The sequence below is a fragment of the Accipiter gentilis genome, chromosome 30 (assembly GCF_929443795.1).
Source record: "Accipiter gentilis chromosome 30, bAccGen1.1, whole genome shotgun sequence".
Lineage (NCBI taxonomy): Eukaryota > Metazoa > Chordata > Aves > Accipitriformes > Accipitridae > Astur > Astur gentilis.
Window position 1 is genome coordinate 3,988,036 of NC_064909.1, and position 24,915 is coordinate 4,012,950.

The 24,915-nt window shown below is 41.7% G+C and overlaps 1 protein-coding gene across 6 annotated transcripts in view; it reads right to left on the reverse strand.

Moving 5' to 3' along the window:
- Positions 1-24,915, reverse strand: part of TTC7A (tetratricopeptide repeat domain 7A) — a 182,317-nt gene that overhangs the window by 95,648 nt on the left and 61,754 nt on the right. For 4 of the 6 annotated variants that reach the window (XM_049833713.1, XM_049833718.1, XM_049833717.1 and 1 more), the window contains 4 exons: positions 17,552-17,669; positions 14,862-14,894; positions 10,952-11,009; positions 7,517-7,589 (listed from right to left, as the gene is read on the reverse strand). In XM_049833713.1, the coding sequence (XP_049689670.1) occupies positions 7,517-7,589; positions 10,952-11,009; positions 14,862-14,894; positions 17,552-17,669 (282 nt within the window). Of the gene's footprint in view, positions 1-7,516; positions 7,590-10,951; positions 11,010-14,822; positions 14,895-17,551; positions 17,670-24,915 lie in introns of all 6 variants that reach the window. The other 2 variants (XM_049833712.1, XM_049833714.1) reach the window with 2 other exon arrangements.

The window sequence follows — 24,915 nt, forward strand, 5'->3', positions numbered from 1 at the left end:
CTTAAGGGATGGAGAACACAGTTCCTTCTTTCCTACTATGAGAACTTCCCACCTAGCAAAGCTCTGCAAACATTCTCCTGCCTTGGCATACCACCAGTGTCAAATTCCCAACACCTCTACAGATCACTCAGGAAAACAGGTAGTGTATAACTAAGGAAAGCAATAATTACACTGCCTGCAGTTACAACAGAGGTTGCTGATGGTCTAGATCCCAGGTATACTTCTGGGAGCGTGGTACATATTCTGTTCATGGGACAACTCCACCATGTCCAAGTGACATTTCACTCTCACTGTGCATACATAAGCCAAAGGACTTAACTTCTCTATTACTGGTAACTCCATACAAGTCTGGAGATCAGTGCCACTGCTCCACAGACATAACACCAAATTGGCATCTGGCCCACAGCTTCAAACTTGCTGAATGTCCTGGCTTCAATTCAGGTTGGGATATATGACTGAGTGCTCAGCTTGAATGAATTACTGCTTGTCAGTAGAGCTACTTTAAACACACGTGTTGTTATAGCCTACTGCAAAGGTAAACACATTGGCTTAAATCACCAATGTTCCCTCAGCAGCTTACTAGGACACATTTTCTTACGATGTAAAAACACTAGCAATGACAAGACAACTTAGAACCAGGACAACAGGCATGAGTCTGTGGTGGGCCCAGATCTGCCTGTCCACAAAGTTCTTCAGTAGGTATACCAGAGGTACATAAATTTGACTTGCTAAAACAAAGGGCTCAGTATTGGGGTGAGTTCTGTTTAATATCTTTACCAATGATCTGGATGAGGGGATCAAGTGCACCTTCAGCAAGTTCACAGATGACACCAAGTTGGGAGGCAGTGTCGATCTGCTCGAGGGTAGGAAGGCTCTACAGAGAGATCTGGACAGGCTGGATCGATGAGATGAGGCCAACTGTACGAGGTTCAACAAGGCCAAGTGCCAGGTCCAGCACTTCAGTAACAACAACCCCATGTAGCACTACAGGCTTGGGGAAGAGTGGCTGGAAAGCTGCCCAGCAGAGAAAGACCTGGCGGTGCTGGTGACAGCCGGCTGAATATGAGCCAGCAGTGTGCCCAGGTGGCCATGAAGGCCAACGGCATCCTGGCCTGCATCAGAAATCGTGTGGCCAGCAGGAGCAGGGAGGTGGTTGTTGCCCTGTACTCGGCACTGGTGAGGCCGCACCTCGAGTCCTGTGTTCAGTTTTGGGCCCCTCACTACAGGAAAGACATTGAGGTGTTGTTGGAGTGTGTCCAGAGAAGGGCAACCAAGTTGGTGAGGGGCCTGGAGCACAAGTCATATGAGGAGCAGCTGAGGGAGCTGGGGCTGTTTAGTCTGGAGAAGAGGAGGCTGAGGGGAGACCTTATTGCTCTCTACAACTACCTGAAGGGGGGTTGTAGTGAGGTGGGTGCTGGTCTCTTCTGTCAGGTGGCTGGAGATAGGATGAGAGGAAATGGCCTCAAGTTGCAGCAGGGGAGGTTTAGGTTGGATATTAGGAAAAATTTCTTTACTGAAAGGGTTGTCAGGTATTGCAACAGGCTGCCCAGGGAAGTGGGTGAGTCACCATCCCTGGAGGTATTCAAAAAGTGTGTTGACAAGGCACTTCAGGACATGGTTTAGTGGGCATGGTTGATGGTTGGACTTGATGACCTTTGTGACGGTCTGACACATTCAATGTCTCAAACATCCGCTTAAAAGAGCTTTGGTGGAGAAAACGACCTCTGTAAAAATGCTGGAGTTTTGTGAACAGGACAATGTGGACAGAGGAGAGGGCCCCACGGAGGGTGGGAACGCACTTCTCCAAAGCCCCAATTGCTTATCTTAAGTGTCCAGGAGAAGGAACACAATTTATGCCTTCCTGGAGGAAGAAGGCCCCATGGAAGTTGGGACTGTGCTTCTATCTTAAGTGGTCATGCCAGCAGGAAAAGAGAGGCAACTCCACAATGAACACCCCCCTCCTCCCAAATCTCACTGACCGATTCCAGTGAACCCCAGGTGTGGGAACTGCGCATGTTGAGATCATCAACTAACACACTATAAAAGAGGAGAGTACAAATCCTCAGTGCACGCCCTCCAGAACTGGATCTCTAAGCTGGCTGGACCAACACTGGACCCAGGACTGGTGAAACCCTTCTCTTCTCTCTTTCTTTCTTTCTCTCATTCTCTCTCTCCCTCTCCCTCTTTTCCTTCTCTCTTTTCCACAGTTCCTGCACCTCATCCTTTGAAACATAAACCGTTGACCAAGTCTGAGACTAGGAGTTGATCTAGCCGCCCCTGAGCTCCTCTTTGAGAAGGAGTCCAGAAAGCAAAGGGGGTCTGCTCTGAACCTCATGACTCAATGGGAGGGCTCTCCTTCTGATATATTTCATGTTCATTTTTCCACTTCATTTTTCTGTACTTCCCTCCTCTTCTCAAACAGCGGCTTAATGACATGTTGCAAGGTTCATATTAACAAGTTCATGTGGACTTGGACAAAGTTAGCTAGGTTGAATAAATGTTGGTTGTTGTTTGAACTCCCCTGGTGTCGTTTCACCTTAATTCTGACAAAGGAAATCCATGAACCTGAGTCACTCCAACTTTGGGATGCGACAACCTTGAAGGTCTTTTCCAACCTAAATGATTCTATGAAAGCAGCTTCAAGACTTTTCTTGCACTCGGGACCAAAAAACCTCTTATTTTTTTCTATTCCTCTGTCTCAGACCTGTAGAAGTAGTCATAAAGAAATTCCAAGTTTGGGGAAAAATAAGTTAATTAGAAGAAAAAGAAAAGCTGTAAACCAAACAACTGGAGGGGGCTTTGAGCAGAGATTGAACCGGGTGATCTCCAGAGGACCCCTCCAAACTCTACTATTCTATGACTCTATTCAAAGACTTGGGAAGGTAGTACTAATTTGCTAGTATGAATCAGACAAAGAGTAATACTTGCAACTAGTGTCCTTACTAGGGGACTTCAAAATTGTAAGGATACTTGACCTTACTTGCACGTGAACATGCAAACTAAGCCACTGAGACTTTGCTTTACCCATGCAAATGTCTGACAATCACACAACTGCAAGTTCACACCCCTAACAGATGCCAGCTATCAAAGCAGTTCTCTGACTCTGTTGCAACGTACACAAAATAAAGCAGCACAGAAGTCAGTTGTGGTCACTCCTGCAAACCTGTGCCTGCTTAACAGGCAGTCACATACTGTTGAAATAGACCTAATCTAAAATAATTTTTGCCTGTTCTGTAGCATAGGGCTTGCAATGGTTACATCTCATTTCAGTGTTTCCTTCTAGCACCATCAGCATCACAGGCAATGGCTGTTTTTGGAAGTTAATCATGCTTCCCTGACACCTGATGGTTTAACTTGAGCCCCAAAAGATTCCTTAGTGCTGTAACACCATTAGTAGCCTGCAAAGTACTACTGCATAATTACAGTGGATAAAACACAGATAAGAAAAAAATAACCTTTAATAATAGGAGGAGAGTCTATTCCTTTATGGGAAGCATTATACAAAACAACAACCTGCAACAGACCAGATGCAATGAAATAAAAACTAAATTTATAGAACAATAAAAGCAAGATATTTGTCAGAAGTCAACACAAACTTCTTTTGAAAAGCAGAGATCTTCAATCTATTGACAGATGCCACAGCTTATTTAAGTAGCTATATAATATGAGAAAGATGGAAGCTGGCAGCCCAGATGGCACCCTGAAACTTCAGGGCTGTATCAGAGTAGGCTGCCAGTTTAAATTTCCTACAAGTGCTGCACTTTAAAGTAATCTTATTTCAGCTGGACTGCAAGTCCAAGTGAGGCCTGCAATTAGAAGAGGCTAACCTTCTCTGATTCATCTTTCTGTTACAGAATATACCACACATGTTCTGCATGGCACACAGGTATATTCAGATCACACTGACTGGGAAGTAAGCCAGAAACAGCATTTTGCAGCACTACCAAAATAATGCCTCACTATGGATTGTTTAGGCTGCCTCTTATATAACAGGATTTATTTCAATAATGCTATATGCTTCCTTAGAAACAATGCTGGGATGTTACAACTGTAGGTATAAAAAAGAAAACAGTGAGAGTGTTAAAAATAATTCCCAACAGTAGAATGCACTTTCATATTTAGAATGGGAAATGAAACAGGATCTCATAAAAGGAGTTTTCAGGCCTTATAATTTCACATCAGTTTTGAGTTACAGTTAATTAACCATTAAAACTATCCTCTCCATTTCTTTTTATAGCACAGGGATTATAGAAAAGAGAAAACTTTATTGACTGGCAAGAGCTTCCATTGAAAACAGACTTGCTACAGTCCACCAGAACTTCAGGAAAGCAGACACAGACATATCTGTGAGTTAAGTTATTACTTAATTCTTAGTACAAGCTGGTTTTGATCACCAGAAAAATCTAGTCCAGGACCTAGACAGAAAAGCAGCATATTGCTGTTCAACAGAGGAGGCACACACAGACCAGAACTACCCACATCCAGCAGTTGCTGAAAGAAGCACCTCTCAATACGTAGTAAAACAGAGTTCCCCTCCTGAGGCAAAGAAAAGACAGCAGTCTCACCTTCTTGAAACCAGAATAAAAACTGTGGAGAAAACAGCTGAAATATTTTCTCTGGTGTCTTAACTGATATCTATCTTATTTTTACACCCAGACACTCTGGAAGGTGGTAGGTGTTTTTCGGATATTGCCACTTGAAACTTCAGGTCTGTTGGCAGCCCCCAGATGAAACTGGTAAGTGAGACCTTTAATTCTCAGCTGCTGGCCCCTGGCTGTCTTTCCCTTCCTATTTTCATGCAAAGAAAGGTCAAATCAAATCAAGTATTAAAATGGTACGAAACCCCCATATGTGTTTATATATATCCCACACCGATTTACATGGCATTCAAGGTCCAAAACACCACCACCACCCAAAACAAGAAGGGAACTAGCACTTAAAATTAACAAAAGCACTGACTCTGTAGTCATTTCCATAGAAACTAGCCTGCTAAACACTAAGGCAAGGCATTAAAATCAGTGAGATTTAAAATGTTCATTTTACCTTGTTTTTGCTGATCCAAATGCTGTTACCACAGAAACAGGAGAAGCAGCCAAACCAACTGCTGGGATTTGGGAATTACAAGTCTCATTTGTCGATCAGCTTGGCCAGCTGCCAGACAGGCGCTGCAGGTGGAGATCACCACCACAGCAAATACTGACCTTGGGCTCATGACACTTCAACTTTGGAGGGAAACCAGATTGAGACCCTCCTTACAGAAGAGGGTATTCTACTCTGTATTTTGCTGAAAAATCCACCCCAAAATGCTGTGGGGCTGACCTAGACCCTCCAGGAGTCACTGGATCCTCCCCATGACTCCAGTGGTCTTTAAGACACAGAGCCACACACATAGACACAAGCATGAAGCACATCACCATCATCACCACCATCTTTCAATTTCGTTGCTGGTAGTTTTCAACTGCCAACTCTGTGAAAAACTTTTATAACAATTCCTCTTTTGTCACGTCCTCATCGTGTGTCAGAAGGAAGCTTATGCTTTTCCATTTCCCCTTTCCCTTGCCCAGTGCTGACAGAGACAAGTGCTACTGGAAATATTTTACAGAGTCTTCCAAGAAAATGAATTGCTCCAACTTTGCTTGGCACTCTACCGGTCAGCTGCTTCTCTTGCTTTGTTCCATGAAAATGCTCTCTTATCTATGCAAGCTGATAGCTAGATTTTTCAGTGTTGGATAAGGTAATCTCATTTATTGACCTTGACTATGGAAACACAAAGGCCTATTTGTTGAGAATAACATTCAGGTATTATATTATAACCTACTGTGTAAGAATGGCCTGATTTGTTGGTACTATAGCATCGCCTGATGAAATCCCTAACTGTGATGTTCAATAGTTAATGCAATCTGTCAAAAAAAGGTATCATTTATCTTTCAGTTAATCAGGACAAGAATATATTACTTTCAATAATTATGTTTATCATTAAGTAAACTGGTAAAAGAAGAGTAGGATATTTGACAGCAGTCTAAAAATAAAGGTGTCTCAGGTATCTCCTCTCTCTCCAAGCATGCATTAAAGACTTATTCTCACTAGATGGAGAAGAGCAGGAGCAGCATTGCAGAGGTCAGGCTGACACTATATAACACATTTAGATCACACATTTATGGTAGCAGGGGTGCCTGGCAGAACATCAAGGATGAAAAGACACAGGTGAGGTAGACAAAAGAGAAAGTGAGCATGAGGACAAGAGACTGAATGGAAAGAACAGGAGGGAAGAGAAATGATGAGACATATGAAATGACAGTGTAAGGACAGGCTACAACTGGAAAAAGAGAAAGGGTAATGAGTTAAAAATGCAGTGGACCAATAACAGTGAGAACAACAAAGAACCAATGACCAAAAAAATCTTGACTTTATTTTTAAGGCTAGCAAGTGAAAACGTGTAATGCTTTTACTCATGGCAAGAAGCAGAAGAGGCAGCACATCAGACAACCTCCCTAAGAGGCAAAAGCTATGACAGAAAGAAGGGCAGCTGGATATTTTTTAATAAAAGACCCTGAGCAAACTGCCTCATAAAGCAGCCAGTAGGCAAATGAGAAAGTTAAATAAGTCATTTTAATTATCGTTTCTTATTGCAGGCTTCCGTACAACACACTGCTCTCATTATTAAAGGGTTACAAAGTAACATTATCAAGAGTGTGGTCTCCTGGACCAATTAGTTTAACCTCATGAACACACAGCTCCCCTAATTAGCTCAGGAAAGTACAAAGTATCTAACTGTTTGACTCTGTAGTGTAGGCTAAGAAGAGAAAACTGCAGCAGGCAGAAAGCCTGTCAAAGAAGGAAACTGTGACAATGAAATTTCAAATCTAGCTAGTGAAGCATTTAAAAAATAGGGGCTGCTCCAATAAAGTCTTTGGCTTTTAAACAGAAGGGACAGAAAAATAAAGCACAGCCCAAATGCTTTTTTCTGAAAGGCAGTGCAGTGTGCTTTCTGATCAGCTTAATTTTTATGAGTTAACACCTGCAGCAGCATTCAAATGCCAACTAATCCCACTCACTGCAGAGCTCCAGCACCCATCAAAGCCTAACGCTGAATGTGCCCAAGTATGGAATAAACCAATCCCCAGCACAGAGAGCATGTGATCTGGTGTGATACAGAACCAGACAGTAACGAGACAGCCTTTGGAGGGGTCTACAGCATGACACAGCATGATATGCAGGGAACAGGAATAAACACATCTCACTCACCCCACATGGACAAAGTTGCTCCAAGCGGGAACAGCACTACTCAGGAGTTAGAGCTGAATGCATGCCCTAGGCAAGGTTGTTCCATGTGCTATAGAATTACTATTTAAAAAATAATAATATAAAACATCTTACACAAACATATTCTGATGGATTGTTATCAATTACAATGTAGGAAGGAAAGGACCCTGTTTAGCAAGTCTGGGTCTTGTTCAATTGGATTGTCCTTCTCCCACTCGCTCATGACTCAGTGGTTGCCAATTATTGCACATACCTGTCTGACAAGAGCCAGCTGCAGTGACAGGTAGAGGATGATTTGGTGATCTTCCGGGGCCAAGTCACGTGCTCTTTAAGGATGACCACACAATACAAAAAGAAAAGTGACTGTTAGATTGTACTTTGCAGAACTCCTTCGCTATGAGTTGCACACAAGCACAGAACAAAACCCAGTCCTCTCCTACAAAAAACTAGTAACTAGTCCAGTAACAGGGGAGCACACCAAAACTAGACAAGAAGCAGATCACTCCTGGCCTGGCTAAGCCAGGCTCACAGGAAACAAGTATGAGAAACACAACTGCCAGGATGTTATACAACTTACATGCTCCTTCATTAAATGTCGCTTAGTGTTTTGGAACTTGGGTAACGAATATGGAGAAAATAGTTAACTCATGACAAACCCATTAAAGCATTATTTTAAGTAATTTAGGTGAGGGAGATAGTTGTCCAACTTGCTCCTATATTGCTGCATTTCGAACAATAGGAGAGGGTTAGGTTAGCACTGAAAAATTAATTGTTTCTGCTGTAATTGTGATTATAAGCATGTAGAGAGCTACAGATCAGGAGCCTGTGATGTAAGCTGGTGCTCAAACACACAAAACATCCTCCACCCTGCAGCTTCTAGGCCAATCGTTGACAGTAGACTCCTAATTTGGAAAGGGAAGACACTGAGGTAGGAATGAGGATTTGGTGGCAGGAGTTGAACCTGGACCAAAACCAAGGCCCTCACTCCTCAGGCTTGGACCTCTTAAATATTACCTTCTAGTCCATGGCAGGCAACAGCATGCACTGCAGTGATCCCTTGGCTAGTGAAGACTGCAGTGTCTCCAGAACCAGATATGGAGGCCCTTCACACAGGCTTGTGCGAGGCAGGGAACAGGGATGGACAACCAGGGCACAACTGTCCTCTCAGACTATGCTAAGCATTAAACTGCAGTCTGAGCTTGCTAGCCTGTGGAGAAGCCATTAACCAAGGCAATGTGAAGATAGTGTTTTGGGGACCTAACCTAGGAGCAACATCGGGCACTGGCTCATGCCACACTGGCAGCCCAGCCCAGGGTACCAGTGGATTATCCCCTTGCTGATCCACAGCGCTCAATCCTAGCTCTGTGGCACAGGTAAGTCATTTCACGTGGGAGAGAGGGGGAAAGGGAAGGTCCCTCGTAGCCAACCGATGTTCCTGACCTCTTTCTGGTCTGCATTCCAGGACAGCAGGGAAGCCTGCACCTGCATTGTCCTGCCCAAAGTGAGCATGATTAACATCCTTATAAGGGAGAAACAGGTTGACAAGGCTGGTTGTTAAAAACCCTGCCAAAACTATTCATTTGCTAATAATAAAGAAACAAGCAAACAAAAATCAAATAATTACTTTAGGAAACAAACCACACACCATTTTAATGGCAGCCACCTCTTAAATGCCGTCTTGGCCCTTGAGCAAGAAGCTGTTGGAGCTGACTTTCATAACTAATGGCTCTAGGACTAATTAATTTAATATGGACTGAATGTGTCCTGTAACTCTGCAAATCAAGGTAGCACTCAAGGATTCTGAAGAAATGCCAAAGACATCACTGTGCCATTAGTACAGGCAAGTCACTAATTTCTCCCCCCACTTAAAAAACAAAAAACAAAAAACAAAAAACCCAACAACAAAACCAAAACAAACACTCGCCCAACACCCCCCAAACAACAACAACAAGACTCCACAAGACAGAACCCAGCGTTGCCCTAAGCTGCTGGAGCAGGGTGAGCTGCCTCTTCAGCAAGCAGCTCCTGTGAAACCTCCAGTAGCCTCTCCAACAATAAACAACAGGGGAAAGTTCACATGGATGTATGGGAGAAGATATTAATGGTGGTTTTAGAAAGAAACAAAGGGTTGTTAGTTTACTGCTCATTTTCCTCAAAAGGTGTTAGAAAAATATTTGATCCAATCTTCCAGCTGAAAAGGCCACTTACAAAGATGGCTACAGGCCAAACCATGGCTGAGAGATCATATATGTACTTTAAAAACAGGTGAAAAACAAGGAAGATAAAAAAAAGAAACCAAACTCGGTCATTTAGGAAGATACTAGTTAACCAGCTCACTACCACAACATCCCTGTTGGCTTAAGTTTGAGTACCTAATGTTTGGCTAGAAGCTTGTCTGCTTCCTAGCTAGAGTTAAGATACCATGAAAACAAGCCACAGCCAGTGGGAAAGGTCAAAGGATAAAAATAAATGCACTGCAATTACATCAAAATTAGGCAGAAGTAAAAGTATTACATTGGGTCCAGGAACTAGCGTGACTTAAAGTATACTCCTGATCTAAAAAGTGACTGAATAAATGGCTTTTTAAAATTTTATCTTTCAGATCTCCATAGGGTAAACATCCAGAATTACATCTGTGGTTTCAGCTTACTACATGCTCTTGCAACCACTGCAAAACCAGTGCAAGACAAACATACTGGACTCCTTGCTCAGCGTCAGAAAAACGGCTAAGATCCAGTAACATGTTCAACTGCTATACCTGTACTTTGAGATACCAGAGATCTCAAATTTTCTTCACTTTTGTAATGTATTTATGACCACAACAAACCCAGAATTAGATACTTCAGCCCAAGACTTAGACCATATAAGCTTCCATTTAGTAGCCATCTAAAGTCTGTAGGCAACTACATTTACAATGTTAACTGCCCAAGCACCACCTAGTGTATTTTGGGTGGTGTAACTTGGTTGTGACAGGGTCAGGAAGCTCACACCTCACATCTCTACCACAACAGAATTGACAAAAAAGTTTTTAACCCAAGCAGTTTTACTTGAGGTAACTGTAGCTGCAGAGGAGTTCAATTCAAAGATACTTTCAGGGCAGAGCCATTGGATCAGACTCTCGCACAAAATACAGTGGTGAAGAACAGGCGAGTGGCGACTGCTTTGTACCACTAGCTCCATAGCACCCTTTTCACACAACAGGTCATGTAAACACCCACTAGGACAGTAATCATCCTCTCCCTGGTAAGTGCACTGATGCCAGGTCACCCCATAGCAGCCTACACCCTGGTGGTGAAGGTACTTTCCCACCATGAGGGAAATAGGAGTTTAAGCCTGCTTCACACAGGAAGGGAGACAAAACTAGCTTTCCACACTTGCCTGCTGGCATCATATGAGGAAGCTGCATCTCCCAGCACTGTAGATCTCACTGCAGCTAATTTGGGGCTAAGGTTCTTGCTGTTTAGTGGCAGAACAGGTACTCTTCCCTTGGATATTCAACCAAATAATCACTGCATTTAGCCATCACAAGGACGGTTTTGACAGACTATTGCTGAAATCTACTGAACCGTTTTTTAAATTTTCAGGCAAGTAAGCCTTACGCAGAAGAAAAACAACATTAAAACCAGCAATTATTCTGAATTCATCCAAAGAAATACACAATGCAAGTACCTGCAAGATTCCTACTCACCTCTCCAAAGTCTGAAGTGCTTTCTTGTTTAATTCATCCTGAGTGCCCTTCAGAGTAGCTGTAGGACAAGATACAATGCCATTTAAGAGTTGAATTCAATGTTTCAGATTAAATAAATACATAGTTACACATGCACAGAGTATTTCAAACTGGGAACATAAAAACTGTGGAAATCTGGTGGGGTGTGTGTTCATGGCTGGAAAGCATGCCATTTTGTTTTTAAAGAACAGCACAAAACCAGTATTTTAACCCAAATTCTCAATTTCATTTTAATTAAAGACTCTTCCAACTCCCTTGTCTGAAATGCCAAAACATTTTTTATTTACATATGCCACTGAAGTGGTCTGGGAGAAGAAGGGGACATACGCTAACTATATACTAAGAGCATAACAGGCCCTCTGCCAGGTTGATGTATATGCTAAAAGCAGTAACTAGCAGCATGTTCTGACTCGGATACAGGCCGTCTCCACCACTATCTTCACGTAGGAGGGTGTTGCAGGTTGAACAGGGAACACCAGGAGCTAAATTTACAGCTCTATGACAAAACCCTTGACAACACACCACCTCCCTTGAGACCACCACAGACTTCTAGGCTACTTCAGGTATGGCATTAGCCACTAAAGCCCTCCTTGGTGCCTCTAATTGCTTGACTAATGGATCCTGCCCACTATGCTCACTTCTCAACGTGTGTATTAATTCCTAGTCAAAACCATAAAAGGAGAAGAAGAATCAAGTCCTTGTTATGGCAGGGTATCATAAGATATCATCATCATCATCAAGAGCAAGGGGAATGGAGGAAGAGCTTAGAGAAGCATGGCTTTCTCAGATACAGAATATCTGGAAAGCTAGTGATCATTTTCAGAAGTACATTGGCTATCTTGTTTTGGTTCTTAGTTTTCAGATTTTGCATAGTAGTTGTTTCTTCTTCTGCCTACCCTGAATTTGAGAGCTACTGATCAAGCGCACAAAACATCAGCAAACATACACCTATGAATTTATTTGACTTCATACATCAAGTCAGTGTAAGCTCCAGAATAGAAAGTTAGTAAGCAGCATATACTTAAGCAACAAAACCAGATAAAATTCAAGTATTCTTAAAAGTTATTATGAGTAAAGAGTTGTGTTCTTCTACAAAGGTAACAAGGTACAAAGGTAATCAGTTTCTTTGATTCTGCAGCACACTAGTAGGTGAAACTTTTTTAAGTCATTTATTTTGCCTAAGTATTTAGAGTGATCAGACCTTTTTTATTCCTGCATCTTCCAACAGTTCTTCAAAACACCAGGTTCATTTGGGAGGAACACCAATCTTCAAGATTTCCCAAATCATAAAGATCAAAAATTGCTTACACCACAAAATCTACTCTAAGTAGTAAAAACTGAACAAAAAATTTGCAGTTTAAAAAATAAATTTGAAGACAAGGACTTTCATGCAAAATGCAACATTTATGAGGAGTAGCTGGAAATACTTCACTCTCAATAGCATTAAACTGAGTATCCAGGTCCACTGCCAAATACTGGAAAAAGGTAACAGAGAAGGAAAATTCAGAAAAGAATTCAAAGAATCAAGACTGATGTAAACACAAAAATGCTTGAGGAGACATTGGAAAGGATTTGATCATAGCTATAAACACTCATCCAGAAAAATACATCAGATTCTGTTTCTCATGGAAACTACAAGATTCCTTACGTAAGTTACAGAGCAGTTCTGGAGATGCCACAATGAGGATGACTAGAAGAAATTTTACTATTTGCCCCCCAAAATAAACATCAAAAGGTAGAACTTTTAGGTTTCACCTGGTAACATATTTGACTGATGTTCAGCCTGTAGTCAGAAAGAGCATAAAATATGTTATGGTAACGACAGCTTTGCCTCTGCACTACTGGGATACAGCACGTGAGTCCCACCTCCCACAACATGAGCTGCATCTGCAGCTACAACTAAGTTGGAAATCTGGTTGTCTGTCTCTAGATTTGTGTCTGACTTGGATGAACACATTGAAATTTGTGTTTGACAATACTAAGGACCGATGCTGCAAGTTAACCATGCCATTTACAGGGCCTTTACAGCTAAAGGAGATAAATTAGGAAAAAAGCAATGAAAAATGATTCTGGGAGGGATGCACAAAAAGAATCTTGGCCAGCAGGTCAAGGGAGGTGATTTTACCCCCTCTGTTCTACTGTGCTCTTGTGAGACCCCACCTGTGTACTGTTTTCAGCTCTGGGGTCCCCAGTACAAGACAGACACAGACCTGTTAGAACAGGTCCAGAGGAGGGCCACGAAAACAGTTGGAGGGATGGAAAGCCTCTCCTATGGAGAAAGGCTGAGAGAGTTGGGGTTGTTCAGCCTGGAATAGAGAATGCTCTGGGGAGAACTTACTGTGGCCTTTCAGTACCTAAAGGGGCTCATAAGAAAGATGGAGAGAGGTTTTTTTACCAGGGCCTGTAGTGATAGGACAAGGGGTAATGGTTTTGAACAAAAAGAGGGAAGATTTAGATTCAATATAACAAAGAAATTCTTTACTATGAGGGTGGCAAGACACTGGAACAGGTTGCCCAGAGATGTACATTCCCTACTCCTGGAATTGTTCAAAGAGGTCATCGTCACTGCAACCCACTTGTATCACTGAAAAACTTTCATTTCAGACAAAGAAAAGCTTGCACCAAGGAGAAAGAATTAGGTGGGAACTTCTACGAAGTCTAAAGTTAGTCTTCTACTAAGACTAAACTTTTAGAAAAGTTGTGCTCCATTCTCTGAGGTTGACAGCACTAATGAATTCTTCAGCCTCTACCCAACTTTACCTACTGTGAGCATGGCTGCTGCAGTTCTACCAACTAAAACGCAGTATGACTTATTACTTAGATTAAAATAACCTGAAAAGCAGTCTGACCACAGTAAGGCAGAGAGCACAGGGGAGTTTAGGTTTCTGAAAGTCCAGCAGTTATTCCTGCAAGACACAGTACTTTTGCAAATGCCACCTTAGGAGCCCAAGACTTATTTTCTAAAGCACTCTGGGTTTTTAAAGGAGCTTAAGCCTTACCAAAAGTCAACAGGATTTTCAGCAATATTTCAGTACCTAAACACAAAGCTCTAAAGTCACATTTGAAAACAGAGGAGAGCAAGTTCTGTGTTAGTTAGCAAGCAGGTGCAGCACAGTAGGTGTGAATGCATGGAGTGAAACACTTAACGCTGAGGATCAGCATCAACACTACAAACACGGGGATGGGGGTCTAGTTCTAGTATTGCCCCATGAACTGAACACCCATTAGCAGCTGCAGCATAATTGGGTGTATTTATGTAGCACATTAGTTTTACGGGAAAGAACTCAGTTTTGTTGTGCAAAACTGTTCCATTATGTGAATCACAACGTAAGAATTCAGGATGATGGAGAGAGAGACTTCAGACATACATTTCTGATCCAAACTAGAACACCAATGTGCATGCACCCTTTTGCACATATCAATGGGTGTCAAAAAACATTCCCTTGTGTTAAGACACTTAATAGAGCAGGGTGTACAGTTTTAGCACCCAGAATTATAATTAAAGATCGCATGCGTTGACTGTTATCTCCAGAAGCAAAACTGATGTGTTTGTTCACTAATAAGCAATGTCTAACCTTTTTTTTTTTTTAAACATTAGCTGGTGCTGTCAGTATACTCATTATTTATAAAATCCACACAGACTCACAGAAAAAGTTTCCAATTCAGTCCTTGATCCGTGCTTTATACCAAAATTCTAAATGAAAACAGAGATACAGCATACACTCTCATCTCTGAAAGAGTGACAGTCTGTTAAATCTACCAAGATTTCACAAGATGTGAGGTGGTGATGTTAGATAAGAAGAGCACTTATATCTGACAAAGCATTCTCAACCTGGTCTTTCCTCTTTAGCCTTTGTTAAATTCATCTCACCTTCCCCTGTCTCCAATGGATTCTTCACCAGACCTAAGGGAGGCAAAGTTGACAATACAGCTTATGTCAAAATTGGAACTACAAGAGGAAGAGAAAGGTTTGCAGTTGACATCGACCCATTGGGAACACATCTGCAGAAAATTTAGCATAGCAATAGATGGACATTCTGTACGAACAAGAGATTTGTGCTTCTAAGAGTGACGCAGAAGTGGCAATGACTTCTTCTGAGGACACATCTTTCAGCTACTTCAACGAGACTTAGTTCAAGAAGCACATAATTAGACATTATGAACAAGAAAGCTACACATACTGCTACCCAACATAAGTTTCAGGAAGGCTTATTTCATCCAGGAGTAAATCTAATAGTTGTAAAGTGACTTTTTTTATCAAATATTCCCAAAAGTTCTTTGAATTGTCATTCAGTAGGATTCTTCTGACTCTGCTTTTTAGAAAGTGCTTTCTGCAGGTCACAAAGAAAAGGCTTTAACACAACTTCTCAATGCCTTTGTCACACAGCAGGAGAAATATTTACTAAAAGGATATATTAAATAAGAAAGCCTAACCTTGGATGGAAGGCATCTTGATATAATGCTGTAAGCTTTATAAGGCAATTGGTCAAATGTCTCTGAAATACTTAGCTACCATTGAAAATCCCGACTCACTGTAAGTCAGCTCAGGTGGAAAGTTATGGAAACCATATATATATGCAGATGTTTGTGTGTCTGCATGTCGCTATGAACTGGTATAAGCACAAGGATAAACAAGATTGACAGTATGAGGCAGGATTACATAGGGGAGTTGGTATCTTCCTTTCAGCGTGTTCTACTCTTGCTTCCTCACTGTGATAAGCTATTTTTTAACAATGCTAATGAAAAATGTCTTGTTAGTGCAAATTTGACATTTTCTAGTAAAATGCTGTTGCATATTCATGATCATCATAAGTATGCTTTTGAAGGACTTAATCTATTTTATTAAATTATAACCTAAAAGAGGGAAATAGACTCTTCAGATTTCCCTCAAATAACTGAGTGACTAGCCCTATTGACTTAAAGGCTAGAGATAGGAGAAGGCAGATATTCCACTGTTTCACAACATAAATCAGATGCTAATCTGGAAAAAAAATCCAAGGCAGTTGTTGTGAAGACTGTTTCTTTTACGTTAAAAAGGACACTTATTACAACATCTGAACTAACCTCTTGAAAACTCAGAGAAAACTTCTCTTCCAGAACAAAAAAGTTTCCAACTTGCATTTTGCTGCATCAAAGTATTTTTAGAGCCAGAGTACAGCACATGCCTCTACAACTCTACTCTTTAGAAACCACCTTCTTTCCATACTGAAGATAACAAATAGATAGTAATGGGCCAACATAGAAAACCTTCTATCTCTGAAAATAGTCTCTGGGATCTGCTAAAGCTTTATGGACAGATCAAACAAAATCTAGGCAAAATGTGCTAAACAGCTATGCTGTTAAGCAGACTCAATGTTTAATGAACTTAAAAAAAAACATATATGAGAAAGTTCACGCTAGGAAGGATATATATTTCTTGACATGAACTTTCTAGGGGAACTATTCTGAGGCAGAGAAATGTAGAACTGAAGAGAGCTACAGTGTCTGTTAGCCTCCACGTTGGAAAGTAGTTCTCAGAACAGCTGATCAGATATGGCTGGCTGAAAAAATACACTGACTTACACTACTGAGGAGCACAAGCCACTTCCTCATACACATGCCTTACAGAATTCTGCTGTAACTTGCAAGGCCAGCATACTTCCATGATACCATACAGTCATTTCAGCTTTGTTTCAGAATCATTTGCTGGAAAAAGGTCGTTCATTTTTATGGGACTCATATGACAGAAAAGCCATTGCTTGCATGTGGGCAGGACTGCCAAATTGATTAGGAAACACATTAGCTCAGCCATTTTTCAAAGAAGCTATGTTAGAAGGCTTTCTACCTATGTTAGAAGTTATAGAAGAAACAAAGACTGTTCCCACCTGTGAGCTTGATGAAAGTCAGAGCTAGAACTATCCTAGAAATGAGATTTCAAGCCCTTCTGGCTACCAAGCACCAAATCTGCAAGACCCCATTGTCCAGTCAGTCAAAACCCAAGCAAGGAGCATTAAAATAAATACTTATTACATTCAGTGTTCTGTATGTAGACATCATCTACATACCAGTGAGGTAAATATTTTTATCTTGTTTACTTCTAAGCAGAGAAAGAAACAACATCACAGAGAGGTTGAATCTCTGTGGGGAATCAGCATCATGCCAGGAACTGAAGTCAGGTACTTCTTGACTCCAGCTCTTGGATTGTATTTCTTTACATGATTTACGAGTGGGTGACAAAAATATGAAAATGGATGGAAAGTTTGACTTTTTGTTGTATAAATAAGTGAAAGAAATGTATTACAAATATGCAAATAAAGCACACAAAGCATTGTCAGCTACAGTCAGATTATCAACTCCTAAGAAATGATTTGCATTTCTTCTTTTACCTAAAAACTTCACTTCTATTACCACAGAAGACAGCTCTCTGACCAAGTGAACAGTTCCCATTTGTCTTGCAACCTGATTGTTTTTCATGTCCAGTCAGCACTAAAAGCAGAGTTTCTAATAAATTTCCATTGCTTGCACTGAAGACTTTGAACAGATGCTCTCCATTCAACATACCTGACAAACAGGATAACTCACCATCAGTAGCTTGAAGACTGTATGTCAGGCCCAGTGCCAGGTAACCCTTTGCTAGGGACTCGCCAGCATCCTCACCCAGGTCTATCACCATTTTAGCAAAGTATTCTCCTTCTTCCAGCTGCAAAAGAGGTAGGTTGAGACTTACAGGCATTTCCCTTACACCTGCTTCAGTATGATTATCCCATTAAACTTACCTGTAAGTGATCTGAGAGTCATTCATACAAGGGCTTTCAGTGATCACAGTAAACACTCATAGAAAGGAGGACGTAGGTCAGATTAGCAGACCTCGGTGCACATGCACAGTTTTGAGAAAAGTTTTCTGTTTTAAACATCTGGAAATAGTTTGGGGTGGATGCTTAATGTTAGCGAAGGGCACCATCTTATTTTTATATTTCCCTTCAGGCACGCTTCAATCATGCAACCTTAAATACAAACGTTGGACCAACTGACTACTTAGATACTCTCCTAGCAGTACATTGAAAGGTCTACCAAGTTTCTTCCTTCAAAGGAAGACCATCTAGTTTTGCATACGATGTTTTCAAACCTTAGCAAATTTTACTTCCTTTTAAAGCACTATAAGAGAAAAACAAGAAAGCACTTCACTGCAAGCCAAGTTCAGCTGTTGCTTGCAGTTCTTCTGCCACAAGGAGGAGGCAGCAAATTCAGGACACAAATTTTGATCCGAAATACCACACTAGCTTAGCAGCTCATGCTGCACTAACCACATTTTGCATATTTTGCAAAGCCAAATTGAAAATGCATTTTATATTACACATTGTAACGGAAAAAGAAAGCAGTCAGAGCCTCTCAGGATCAGCCTCCAAAATGGTGAAATATGTAAGTTGCTCTCTTCTACTACAGTATAGACTGCTCCCTGCAACCCTCCTTTACAGCTGACCATGCAGATCAAAGTTTAATGAAAATATAAAGCTTTAGTATCTTTAAAATTTGAGTTAATGGTAATTTTAAACAAAAAATAGTTTGAATAGTTTGTTACAGAATAGACAGTCCCTCATTTCTAACCTTAAACTCTCGTTAACATCACACACCCCTTAGAAGTAGAAAAGACTAAGACCTGTAGGCTGTACATATCTGGGAAGGTGTAGGTTGGAGAGGTACAGGCAAAAGCTGTAAGTAATGCTTTAAAGACACAAGAGTCTACAGGAAGGCCTCATTTCTGTACAAGATAGCCTGCAGATCCTGTCAACCATCATCAGTCATCCCTAATCAAGAACCAGACACCAGTACACTAACCAAAAAATCCTCCTTTTGGAAACTTCTATTACATGATAACTGAATTTCTGGGATGTTTTTTTTTAATTTTGAAGAAATACATTTTTGTTTGAAATCCAACTGTTTTAAACGCAAGAACTGCAGACATAACTGAAACATGTTCTCTTAATACTCAGCTTTGTCAGACTTCAGCACCTCATAGCTCCTTAATATCTAAAAGGAGTCACCTGAAATGAACTGGAATCAAAACGTACCAGCAGACCAGAAACTTCCCTTCTGCAGTGATCTGTTAATACACTACCTATGAACAGAATCTCCTTGACTTGATACACTATCCTGTCAATGGGCCTCCTAGTTACATCACTTGAAGACATTCAGGTGACAACATTAACTAACAGCTTCATAAACAAAGGAGCTGATATTTATTAGATGATATCAAACATAAGAAAAAATTTACTGTTAATGTAAACATGAAGAAAGGTTGTAAAGTACAAGCGAAGAAGCAATCTCCACCGCTTGGGTCTTTTCCTCAACTTGTACAGCTCCCTGAGGCCATACAATTTAAACTAGATGTAGACCAGTAGTTCCCAAATTTCTGAAACCTCAGATCAGTCAGCCCAATGACCAATGTATATTTTATCATCAAACTCTTTCCTGAAAGCACTAGGAAAGCATTACAGACTTGCTGATTGCCCAGTCAACAATGAATCTGGAAACTACGAACTGAAATAGGAATACCCCCTTGGGGCATACTTGGGGCTACCAACGGAATTGCAAGGACTGTCTTTAACAGCATAATCCAAAGTCTACTGAAAATACTGGAAATAGTTCTACTGACTTCAGTGATGCTCAGATGAGACCCTTTAAACTCTGATCACATCAGGAAGACTGAGATTTGTTCTAGGAAATTTCTTAATTGTATCAGTAGCCCTACTGACTTCCCTGCCACGCGCTGAAGCGTTCTGGACCAGAGCCTAGGACAATGGAAGAAGAAAGTGTCCCAAGACTTGCCACACAGAAAAAAACCCCACCAACAAAAAACCCTTCCCATGAAGCAACAACTGGATTCTTCAGCTCTCAGGAACTTTTATGTGAGACATGAAATCTCTGCAGCCAGAAGATTAATTACACACCTCTTTTGCCACCATAAACAGCTATATTCCCACTCTTTCTTCATTGTTTCTCCTCTTCTCCCCTGTCGTGGTTTAACCCCAGCCAGCAACTAAGCACCACACAGCCACTCACTCACTATCCCCCCCCCCCCATCCAGTGGGATGGGGCAGAAAATCGGGAAAAAGTAGTAAAACTTGTGGGTTTAGATAAGAACGGTTTAATAGAACAGAAAAGAAGAAACTAATAATAATAACACTAATAAAATGACAACAGGAGTAATAAAAGGATTGGAATGTACAAATGATGCGCAGGGCAATTGCTCACCACCTGCCGACCGACACCCAGCTCGTCCCCGAGCAGCGATTCCCTGCCCCCACTTCCCAGTTCCTATACTAGATGGGATGTCCCATGGTATGGAATACACTGTTGGCCAGTTTGGGTCAGGTGCCCTGGTTGTGTCCTGTGCCAACTTCTTGTGCCCTGGCTGGGCATGAGAAGCTGAAAAATCCTTGACTTGAGTCTAAACCCTACTGAGCAACAACTGCAAACATCAGTGTTATCAACATTCTTCGCATACTGAACTCAAAACATAGCACTGTACCAGCTACTAGGAAGACAGTTAACTCTATCCCAGCTGAAACCAGGACATCCCCACACACTCTTTCATCCACAAAGTCTCCATTAGAAGAAGAAAAGATCTATGCAAGGAATTCTAATGACTAGCAAACAAGGGTAGGGGTGGGTAGAGTGTATGAAAAAAGAGATTAAATGAAAGGTCTGGAGTTGAAACGAGACATTTAAAATTGGAGAGATTTTGCTTCATTGTTTCTCTGAATGGTCACCTGATGGTGTTTCCAGTCTCTGACTGATGGTCTACACTGCATAAATCAGCAGCACACCATTCAGCTTTCTTGCCTGCCAGTTATCCCAAGCCACTTGTGAGTGTCAGATTAATCTATTGTATGAATAATTAAAACCACAACTTTTCAGAATGGCTGAAAGAGCACTTCTAACACAAATGTTCTTGTAAACATATCTTAAAACTAAACACTAATGACACTTTGACCAGACACAAAGATACTCATGAATGCAAACTTGGGTCAGCTGAAGGCTGCTTTGAAAATAAGTGGCCTTGCAAACTCCTGCACAGCTGGTTATCTTTATGAGATGACTTATTTTTTCCTTTTTACAGCACTCAGCCACTTCCCCTGCCAGCCCTGCTGTGGCTGCCATCTGCCCCCTCTTCTCCCATTCTCCTACTCTTCAATCATTCTGGGCAAGTGTGAAAAGCCAAACTTTTCGCTCACATCACCCACTGTGAGGTTTCAACCCTCCAGTGCATCAGTCTTGCTGATTGCCTAGTCAACTATGAATCTGGAAACTACTAACTAAACCAGGAATACCTGCCTTGGGGCATACTTGGGGCTACCAACTAAATTGCAGGGACTACCAGATTGCAGTCTGGATGAAAAATCCCCCTCCATACACCTGAATGAGGGATTAGTAGTGAGCCTGAGCTGTGATCTGCCAGTAAAGCTGTGTCTGTGGGGGTCCTGAAGTATACAAGATGTCTCCACTCTGTACTGTAGCAATGGGAAAGGAAGACGAAGGCGGCCTCCAAATGAGGCATCAACCCCTCTGGAGTCTCACCAGATATAACCATTCCCAGCTGCAGCTCCTGCATGCTGCCACATGACCTGAAGCAGCATGAGCTGCTCCCCATTTCTCCTCTCCCTATGTGGTGCTGGGTATGTGAAGTATCACCCTGTGGGACTCCCAGAAGTTGTGAGCTTGAGGTACACAGAAGTGATCTAAGTGGCAGAAAGCTTATGAGGAGAATCAAGATGTCCATTCCTACTCCAACTGCACAGCCAGGGGCCAGCCTCAATATGAAGGACGCCTAAATGGCTCATTCACTTCAGAGGAGGACTCCAATCTTAACATGACACAACACTGCATTAGAATGGCAAGGAACATGGATCAAAACTTCTTGTTGCAACTTATAGGACTTTGCTAGTAAGCTCTAAGCCACAGGATGCCACATGTCCTCCCACAGTGGGCATGGCACAGCATCACTTTGTGATTAGGAGATGCACAGCATACTACTGATACCTGGTTGCTAGCAGTGCCAACAGCAGCTCCCAACACCGTGGAAAAGATATTTCTTTGGGCATCAAGAGTGCCGGTAACAGCTTGAATTCAGTTTCCTTAGAATCACTACTTGTTATTCTCTCAGAAGCAAGCAAAACCCAAAGTCTCAAAGCCACACAGATACACCTCCGATTTGGCCCTTACTATTCTTACATTGTTCTGCATACTTTGTACTGAATAGATGGTGGAGAGAAAGGCAGCACCCCAGGTTGCAGGAACAGGTTCCCTACCTCCAAGACCTGCATGGAAGAAAGCTCAGAAAACAGGTGTGGGGGAAAAACAACCTAAAAGGAACTTTTTATATTTTGAGGTCAAGATGTATAAACTGTCAGGAGGCACCGGGAAGCACTAGCTAAGCAACCTCTCCACCACAGCATAAGCAAGCACACACCTGGAGAGAGACAGGCTGCCAAACTGTGAGCTGACACTGATAAGACTGTAACACTGTGGGGCTGTTTCCCCCTACCACTTTCCACCCCCTTCATCATCTTTGATGGAAAAGGAAAAGTTGTTAGCTGCGTAACCCTGAGGCATGTTTTCCCCGAAAAAGAATGGCTGTTACAGCCACCCTTGTTATTTGACTGCAGGTTTTGGTTTGTGCTCGAGCCAACCCCGGGGGCATACTGACAAGAGAGTGGGGAACAGCAGGTGCTGTCCCCTGGTCTATCGCCACCCAGCTGGTTTCCAACTGCCACCCAGCTTGTTTTTAGAAAAGCTCAAGCCCTACCCCACTGAATCAACACCCTCTAGAACTGTAAGTGGGAGCTGCAATTCTCACCAGCATGGATTTAGAACAATTGAGGACAAGCAAATTGATGATGTACAGCAGCATGGAAATGGCACCTTACTGCTCCGAAAAAGAGGAGTGCACAAGGGAGGAGGCAGGAAACACATCAAGTGACACTGAACTTAGGACAGCAGACAAGGTTAGTGAAGCAGGGGAGTCTGGACACCAGTGAGACTGAGTGATACCCAAGCACATAAGAGACCCAAATCCTACAGAAAGGGTATCTATGCAAAATTACAGATGATATTAACTAGTTGGATTAACCTCTTATAATTTTCATTATACTGGGTTGTAGGTATAGAGACTAATTCAAAGAGGAGAAAAAAAATTAAATATTGGGAAAAGAGAATGAGAAGAAGAAAAATGCATAGGAAGGAAGTGGCCAATAATGCATAGTATAATGGAAAGGTTTTATCCCATAGCTGCAGCATACAAAGCAAATCATGTCATCTATGTCAGCAAAAAAAGTCCTGTGGTTTCTATTGTCAGTCTAGTCAGCATTTTCTCCATGTGTCACCAGGGCTAAGCCCACCAACTTACTTTGCATGTAAGCTCAGCTCCCAGCACTTCAGAATACTTGGGCCCTTCCTCCACTGTAGCAAGAGTGGTTTGTTCACAAGGGAGATATATAGAAGGCAAAATTCTTGGTCATTTTTTATGTCTAAAATCCTTTGGATTGTTCCATTAACAGTAACTGTGATGTAAGCAAGAATGTCTTTTAAAAGATCGAAGAAATCTCTAGTAGCTCCTTACCATTCACTGCTTTCTCTGTAGTCTCTCACCTTAGTGATGTTGGTCCTCTACAGTGTCCGCTCAGCAGGGCAGAATAACTCCAATAATGGGACTAGACTTGATCTTTCAGTATTATTCATACTGCAGTAAGACCTAAGCATTTCCATGCAATTCCAGGGCTCCTAGGCGATTGGGTACAAGCACATGCACAGCATTTATTATCTGTAGTGACAGGGTCAACAACGGACAGAAGGAGAGAGAAGCACTCTTGGATTAAGTGGTCTGTGAAAGTAATGAATGGTAAGCTGTTACCTCACAAGTATGCAGCTCTAAATCTACATCCTGCCAACTCACCCCTGACCCACCATGATGTATTGACCTCATGGTATGTCTTACTTTTTATGGCTCCATGCATAGTCTGGCCTGGCCCAACCCCACTCTCTTCTCCTCTTCCCTTACTGATGGCATGATCTCTGTCTTCCCAGCAAAGTGCTGGAACAGACCACTTCACTGTGCACACTAGATCAGTGAGTTAAAAGAAATGATGGAAATGTCCAATAGGCACGGCACCATCTTGCACTGCAGCTTTTGCCATGGGGTGAAGTCTCTCCAAAAGCTCATATGAGCTGATAATACTGGCATCACTTGGTGCTACGCAAGTTTAGCATAACACTATTTCTGTTGTATCAACTGTGGGGCAATGAAAATAGTAAGAACATGCCTCATGTCTTCCTACTCTCTGTCAGACCAGAGTCCTAGAAGACTCAAGCCTATCCTAGGATTATAGTCCATTTGTCTCCATGTGTATTTACAAAGTTTTCAACATGCCTTCATTGAAATTAATGGAGTAGAAGGCATGAGAAAGCATCATAGCAACCCTAAATGCCTTTAAATAAGGCTCCTAAAATGGAGAAATTCAGTATTTAACACTTGCCTGTAGGCAGAAGTTCTGGTTTTAGTCTTTTCACACCTGCCATAACAGGGTCCTGGAGAACCCAGATCAGTAGTGAAATTAACAGTACTGTACTATTAAAATACTAAAAAGAACAACTCATGCTGCAACTCAAAGTCACTACCAAAATAGGCAAGTGAGCATTCAGCTGAGGCTGTGCCAGAGAAGGCTGAGTGAAAGAGGAAATTGCAGCAAGCCTCTTTAAGTAAGTAGAACTCCAAATTTATAGTGGACCAAGGCAGGACAACTTCACTATGGACATATTTCACTGCAAGCTACATCAACTTTCCTATGAAAATTTAAAACAATACTCTGAACTTCAATAGTCAAAAACTTTATAGTGCATTCTGGAAAGCTAAAAGACAGCTGGCTAAACACAAATGGGCTTTGTGTTCA